This window comes from Salmo salar, chromosome 09 (genome assembly GCF_965601325.2).
Source record: "Salmo salar chromosome 09, fSalSal1, whole genome shotgun sequence".
In the NCBI taxonomy this organism is placed as follows: Eukaryota; Metazoa; Chordata; class Actinopteri; order Salmoniformes; family Salmonidae; genus Salmo; species Salmo salar.
In genome coordinates, this window is record NC_138299.1 from 157,939,519 (window position 1) to 157,947,613 (window position 8,095).

The 8,095-nt window shown below is 42.0% G+C and overlaps 1 protein-coding gene across 3 annotated transcripts in view; it reads left to right on the top strand.

Moving 5' to 3' along the window:
- LOC106613322 (uncharacterized) overlaps positions 1-4,301 on the top strand; it is a 73,938-nt gene extending 69,637 nt beyond the window's left edge. For 2 of the 3 annotated variants that reach the window (XM_082956488.1, XM_082956487.1), the window contains exons 12-14: positions 853-897; positions 2,132-2,271; positions 2,384-4,301. In XM_082956488.1, the coding sequence (XP_082812614.1) occupies positions 853-897; positions 2,132-2,271; positions 2,384-2,582 (384 nt within the window). In that variant the 3' untranslated portion in view covers positions 2,583-4,301. The remainder of the gene's footprint in view (positions 1-852; positions 898-2,131; positions 2,272-2,383) is intronic. The other variant, XM_045724851.2, reaches the window with a different exon arrangement.
- Positions 4,302-8,095: the final 3,794 nt, after the last annotated feature.

The window sequence follows — 8,095 nt, forward strand, 5'->3', positions numbered from 1 at the left end:
GCATCCAATGCAGATGGGTCCGGTACATTTCTCAAATGGCCGGTAAATTTAAATCTTCCCAGTCACGTTGTCTGGCGTCACATTTTCCTAACGGTAACCCTGGCACACTTGCCACACACACACACACACACACACACACACACACACACACACACACACACACACACACACACACACACACACACACACACACACACACACACACACACACACACACACATAAACACACACACACACACACATGGATTTGACCTCCTAGTCTTGAACATAGTATTTCACGCCGTACTCAGACATTATGCATATTGTAGGTAGGATAGTCTATGTTTGTTGCCTCTGTTATTTTATTTATTTTATTTCACCTTTATTTAACCAGGTAGGCCAGTTGAGAACAAGTTCTCATTTACAACTGCGACCTGGCCAAGATAAAACAAAGCAGTGCGACACAAACAACAACACAGAGTTACACATGGAATAAACAAACATACAGTCAATAATACAATACAAAAATCTGTATACAGTGTGTGCAAATTAAGTAAGGAGGTAAGGCAATAAATAGGCCATAGTGGTGAAATAATTACAATTTAGCAAATGAACACTGGAGTGATAGATGTGCTGATGAGGATGTGCAAGTAGAAATACTGGTGTGCAAAAGAGCAGAAAAACAAAACAAATATGGGGATGAGGTAGGTAGTTGGTTGGATGGGCTATTTACAGATGGGCTATGTACAGCTGCAGCGATCGGTAAGCTGCTCTGACAGCTGATGCTTAAAGTTAGTGAGATATAAGTCTCCAATTTCAGTGATTTTTGCAATTAGTTTTGTAATGGTAATGTATGTGTCAATGTGTTTACAGGGGCAGTCTGGGCAGAAGGGAGAGCCAGGAGAGGGTTTATCTGAGGTATGCACTGCATTATGTATTTATGGCTCTTTTTGCCCATGGAGGTGTCTGTCTCTGTCTGTCTGTCAGAGGGGTATAACTGAGGGAGTGTCTGTCTGTCTCTCAGGGGGGAACTGAAGGAGTGTCTGTCTCTGTCTGTCTCTGTCTGTCTCTCAGGGGGGCGCTGAAGGACTGTCTGTCTCTGTCTGTCTCTCCGGGCTGCGCTGAATGAGTGTCTGTCTCTGTCTGTCTCTCAGGGGGGAACTGAAGGAGTGTCTGTCTCTGTCTGTCTCTCAGGGGGGCGCTGAATGACTGTCTGTCTCTGTCTGTCTCTGTCTGTCTCTCAGGGGGGCGCTGAAGGAGTGTCTGTCTCTGTCTGTCTCTCAGGGGGGAACTGAAGGAGTGTCTGTCTCTGTCTGTCTCTCAGGGGGGCGCTGAAAGAGTGTCTGTCTCTGTCTGTCTCTGTCTGTCTCTCAGAGGTGGTGCTGAAGGAGTGTCTGTCTCTGTCTCTCAGGGGGGAACTGAAGGAGTGTCTGTCTCTGTCTGTCTCTCAGGGGGGAACTGAAGGAGTCTCTGTCTGTCTCTCAGGGGGGAACTGAGGGAGTGTCTGTCTCTGTCTGTCTCTCAGGGGGGCGCTGAAGGAGTGTCTGTCTGTCTGTCTCTCAGAGGGGAACTGAGGGAGTGTCTGTCTCTGTCTGTCTCTTTCTGTCTCTGAGGGGGCAACTGAAGGAGTGTCTGTCTCTGTCTGTCTCTGTCTGTCTCTCAGGGGGCAACTGAAGGAGTGTCTGTCTGTCTGTCTCTCAGGGGGGCGCTGAAGGAGTGTCTGTCTCTGTCTGTCTCTGTCTGTCTCTCAGGGGGGAACTGAAGGAGTGTCTGTCTCTGTCTGTCTCTGTCTGTCTCTCAGGGGGCGCTGAAGGAGTGTCTGTCTCTGTCTGTCTCTGTCTGTCTCTCAGAGGGGGAACTGAAGGACTGTCTGTCTCTGTCTGTCTCTCAGAGGGGGAACTGAGGGAGTGTCTGTCTCTGTCTGTCTCTCAGGGGGGCGCTGAAGGAGTGTCTGTCTCTGTCTGTCTCTCAGGGGGGAACTGAAGGACTGTCTGTCTCTGTCTGTCTCTGTCTGTCTCTCAGGGGGGAACTGAAGGACTGTCTGTCTCTGTCTGTCTCTGTCTGTCTCTCAGGGGGGCGCTGAAGGAGTGTCTGTCTCTCAGGGGGGAACTGAAGGACTGTCTGTCTCTGTCTGTCTCTGTCTGTCTCTCAGGGGGGCGCTGAAGGAGTGCAGCAGCTGAGGGAAGCTCTCAAGATCCTGGCAGAGAGAGTTCTGATTCTGGAACATATGATTGGCATCCACGGTAAAGTGGGAGGGGTTTTTGATTCTGGAAGACATGATTGGCATCCACGGTAAAGAGGGAGGGGTTTTTGATTCTGGAACACATGATTTGCATAATAGTATTGATTGGGTCAAGGCGATAGAGTGAGACTCTATCTCTCCATTGTCCTTTTCTGTATGCAGAGAGTCCAGTGGAATCAGGCTCTGGACTAGAGAGCCTACCAGTCTCCTTCTCATTTCCTGCCATCAGGACCAGGAAGGCCGAGTTCACCATCAAGACAGGACGACTTCAGCCTCTCCAACTCTCCTCCAATCCTCAAGGAAACAATCTCCCTGTAGAGGTGGTCAGACAGAGACGAGGTCTTTTTTAAGACACCAATGAAAGTGTTTTGATTTTCTTTAGGGGTAGATCAGCTTTAATATTGCAGATAGATTTCACCTTTCATCAATGTAATTGTCTGCATCATTTCCAAACCCCCATACATTGTTTTAATATATATATATATATATATATATATATACAGTATATGTGCATTCAGAAAGTATTCAGACCACTTGACTTTTTCCACATTTTGTTACGTTACAGCCTTATTCTAAAATTGATTAAATTGTTTTTTGCCCTCATTAATCTACACACAATATCTCATAATGTCAAAGCGAAAACAGGTTTTTAAAAATGTTTGCACATTTATTACAAATAAAAAACATCACATCACATCACATTTACATAAGTATTCAGACCCTTTACTCAGTACTTTGTTGAAGCACCTTTGGCAGCGATTATAGCCTTGAGTCTTCTTGGGTATGACGCTACAAGCTTGGCACACCTGTATTTGGGGAGTTTCTCCCATTCCTCTCTGCAGATCCTCTCAAGCTCTGTCAGGTTGGATGGGGAGCTTTGCTGCACAGCTATTTTCAGGTCTCTCCAGAGATGTTAGATCGGGCTCAAGTCCGGGCTCTGGCTGGGCCTTTCAAGGATATTCAGAGTCTTGTCCCGAAGCCAGGTTTGCCTAGATCGGTTCCCAACGTGAAGGATGGAGGACGAGGTGTGGGGGTGAATTCCTGGTTACACTGTCAGTGATTTATTTAGAATTCAAGGAACACTTAGCCAGCATGGCTATCAGAGCATTCTGCAGTGATACGCCATCCCATCTGGTTTGCGCTTAGTGGGACTATCATTTGTTTTTCAACAGCACAATGACCCAACACACCTCGAGGCTGTTTAAGGGCTCCTTGACCAAGAAGGAGAGTGATGGAGTGCTGCATCCGATGACCTGGCCTCCAAACTCAGCGGACCTCAACCCAATTGAGATGGTTTGGGATGAGTTGGATCGCAGAGTGAAGGAAAAGCAGCCAACAAATGCTCAGCATATGCGGGAACTCCTTCAAAACTGTAGGAAAAGCATTACAGGTGAAGCTGGTTGAGAGAATGCCAAGAGTGTGCAAAGCTGTCATCAAGGCAAAGGGCGCCTTCTTTGAAGAATCTAAAATCTAAAATATATTTTGATTTCTTTAACACTTTTTTGGTTACTACGTGATTCCATGTGTGTTTCTTCATAGTGATGTTTTCACTATTATTCTACAATGTAGAAAATAGTAAAAATAGAGAAAAACCCATGAATGAGTAGGTGTGTCCAAACTTTTGATAGGTACAGTATATATATATTTTAAAGTATATTTTCCTTTATTATGTTCCCCTAACCTTCCCACCTCCCCTAATTGGAGTAAACTAATGAACAACAACACTTAAGCTTCTACTTCCAGCTTATACATATTATATACATTTTACATACATACTATAAACATTTTACGGTGTCACGCCCTGACCTTAGAGAGCTGTGTTTTTTCTCTATTTGGTTAGATCATGGGGTGGGCATTCTATGCATTTTATCTCTTTGTTTTGGCCGAGTATGGTTTCCAATCAGAGGCAGCTGTCTATCGTTGTCTCTGATTGGGAATCATACTTAGGCAGCCTTTTTCCCCACCTGTGTTTGTGGGTAGTTGTTTTCTGTTTTGTATTTTGTACCTGACGGAAGTGTTGGCTTTTCGTTTTGTTATTGTTGTTCGAGTGTTTCTTTGTTTAATAAATCATGAGCACTTACCACGCTGCGCTTTGGTCAACTCCTTCCGTCAAAAGTCGTTACATACGGACACAATGTATTTTACAATAGGAATCTTTTGTTTGTTTATTATCCCATTCTTCATCTACCCTCGGCCTCTCCCATCTAGCTCTGAAGACCATCCAGTCCCATGCTTCATCTACCCTCGGCCTCTCCCATCTAGCTCTGAAGACCATCCAGTCCCATGCCTCATCTACCCTCGACCTCTCCCATCTAGCTCTGAAGACCATCCAGTTTGATTTCTATTTGCCATACAATGGGGGGGGGGGGAAGTATTTGATCCCCTGCTGATTTTGTATGTTTGCCCACTGACAAAGAAAGGATCAGTCTATAATTTTAATGGTAGGTTTATTTGAACAGTATTTGAACAGAGAGACAGAATAACAACAAAAATATCCAGAAAAACGCATGTCAGAAATGTTATAAATTGATTTGCATTTTAATGAGAGAAATAAGTATTTGACCCCCTCTCAATCAGAAAGATTTCTGGCTCCCAGGTGTCTTTTATACAGGTAACGAGCTGTATAAACTCTTAAAGGGATTGCTCCTAACCGCAGCTTGTTACCTGTAAAAAAGACACCTGTCCACAGAAGCAATCAATCAATCAGATTCCAAACTCTCCACCATGGCCAAGACCAAAGAGCTCTCCAAGGATGTCAGGGACAAGATTGTAAACCTACACAAGGCTGGAATGGGCTGCAAGACCATCGTCAAGCAGCTTGGTGAGAAGGTGACAACATTTGGTGCGATTATTCGCAAATGGAAGAAACACAAAAGAACTGTCAATATCCCTCGGCCTGGGGCTCCATGCAAGATCTCACCTCGTGGAGTTGCAATGATCATGAGAACGGTGAGGATACAGGCCAGAACTACACGGGAGGATCTTGTCAATGATCTCAAGGCAGCTGGGACCATAGTCACCAAGAAAACAATTGGTAACACACTACGCCGTAAAGGACTGAAATCCTGCAGCGCCCGCAAGGTCCCCTTGCTCAAGAATACATATACAGACACGTCTGAAGTCTGCCAATGAACATCTGAATGACTCAGAGAACAACTGGTGAAAGTGTTGTGGTCAGATGAGACCAAAATTGAGCTTTTTGGCATCAACTCAACTCGCCGTGTTTGGAGGACGAGGAATGCTGCCTATGACCCCAAGAACACCATCTCCACCATCAAACATGGAGGTGGAAACATTATGCTTTGGGGGTGTTTTTCTGCTAAGGGGAGAGGACAACTTCACCACATCAAAAAGACGATGGACGGGGCCATGTACCGTCAAATCTTGGGTGAAAACCTCCTTCCCTCAGCCAGGGCATTGAAAATGGGTCGTGGATGGGTATTCCAGCATGACAATGACCCAAAACACATGGTCCAGGCAACAAAGGAGTGGCTCAAGAAGAAGCACATTAAAGTCCTGGAGTGGCCTAGCCAGTCTCCAGACCTTAATCCCATAGAAAATCTGTGGAGGGAGCTGAAGGTTCGAGTTGCCAAACGTCAGCCTCGAAACCTTAATTAATGACTTGGAGAATATCTGCAAAGAGGAGTGGGACAAAATCCCTCCTGAGATGTGTGCAAACCTGGTGGACAACTACAAGAAACGTCTGACCTCTGTGATTGCCAACAAGGGTTTTGCCACCAAGTACTAAGTCATGTTTTGCAGAGGGATCAAATACTTATTTCCCTCATTAAAATGCAAATCAATTTATAACATTTTTGACATGCGTTTTTCTGGATTTTTTGTTGTTATTCTGTCTCTCACTGTTCAAATAAACCTACTATTAAAATTATAGACTGATCATTTCTTTGTAATTGGGCAAACATACAAAATCAGCAGGGGATCAAATACTTTTTTCCCCCACTGTATATTTTTAACTGTGCTGTTTCACAAATGTTCTGAACCTATATACACTTTATGGACACAGTGTATTTTACATTAGTTATCTTGTTGTTTTTAGTCCTACCCTTCAGCTCCATTCAACCCCTCCCATCTATATCTTAACACATCCATTTTTATATATATAATTTGCCTGTGCTGTGCTGTGATGTTTCACAAAAGTTCTGAACCTTTGTATTCTCATAGTTTCTACAGACTGTAAATTAAAGATAAACAATGTTACTAAAAGTGTTATTATATTATTGATTGAAGACTATGACTTTTCAAATCACCCAGCAATGCTAATTGCAGAGTTAGCTACAGGTAAATGTTGCAATTCTTCAGCCATTTCTGGACCTGTGACCAAAAAACAAGCTACAGTGCATTCAGAAAGCAAAAAGTATTCAGACTTTTTCCACATTTTGTTACATTACAGCCTTATTCTAAAATGTATTAAATAAATGTTTTCCCTAATCAATCTACACACAATACCCCATTATGACAAAGTTAAAACAGGTATTTATAAATGTTTTGCTAACCTGGCACTATCCCTACAGTGAAGCACGGTGGTGGCAGCATCATGCTGTGGGGATGTTTTTCAGCGGCAGGGACTGGGAGACGAGTCAGGATCGAGGCAAAGATGAATGGAGCAAAGTATAGAGAGATCCTTGATTGTTGGTTGTAATTTTGGGTAGAGCAGACATTTACATATATTTTTGTTAGATGCATGTGTGACATAACTCCACCAGTCCTATTTATGAAATAATTTACAACGATTATACTTTTCTGTATTATTATTATTCTTTTTGTACCAATTAGTATATCTGAGTTTAACCACAATATTTGTTGTATTATTTGTTTTGTCTTTTTTGATGGATTAAACAAAAATTGCACTTTTCGATCCCGTTTTCAAAAAATAGCGATATTTTGGAGATTATTTCATTTTCAAATAACCGAAAGTGAGAGTTTGTAATCTGAAAAAAGGGAAAAAGGTCATTCTTGAACATGGGGTGAGACATTCTTCCTAATCTGCTAGAGAACCAGTTCGGATTTAAGTATAACTTTTGTATGACTGAAGCCTTTAGTGAGACTTCTAATGCATTCATATTTATTCATTTCTGCCCTCCAAATTCATATTCATTGTATAAATAGGCCTGTTTAATTTTGTCTGGGTTGCCGTTCCAAATAAAATGGAATATTTTTTGCTCATATAATTTTAAAAAACAGGTCGCTATGTGTAAGGAAGGCCATAAGGGGATATGACTAAAGAGTTAATCATTGTGATTTTTCCACAAATTGACAGGTATTTTCCTTTCCATAGTAGCAAGATCTTATCTATTTTTGCTAACTTCATATAAAAAATGTATTGTGGTGAGATCATTTCTTTTGGGATATGAATACTGAGTATGTCCACATCACCGTCAGACCATTTTATTGGTAAACTACACGGTAATGTAAAATTTCTATTTTTTTTCTGATCCAATACGTAATATAATACACATCATAATTTGGTTGTAATCCAGAGAGGTTAGAACAAGTATCTAGATCCTCTATGAGGCTGTGGATGGATCCAAATTGTGGATTTAATAGAAAACATGAATCATCAGTGTACAATGACACCTTTGTTTTTATTAAGCCCTGGATTTCTAACCCCTTAATATTATTGTTGGATCTGATTTTAACAGCTAACATTTCCATAATAAATAGATATGCCGATAGTGGACAACCTTGTTTTACTCCTCTTGACAGTTTTAATACTTTCTGAGATGTAGCCATTATTTACTATTTTACACCTAGGATTATTATACGTTGACTTTAAACAATTGTATAAAAGATTCTCCAAAATATAAATATTCCAGGCATTTATATATAAATTCCAGTCATACTTTATCAAAAGCG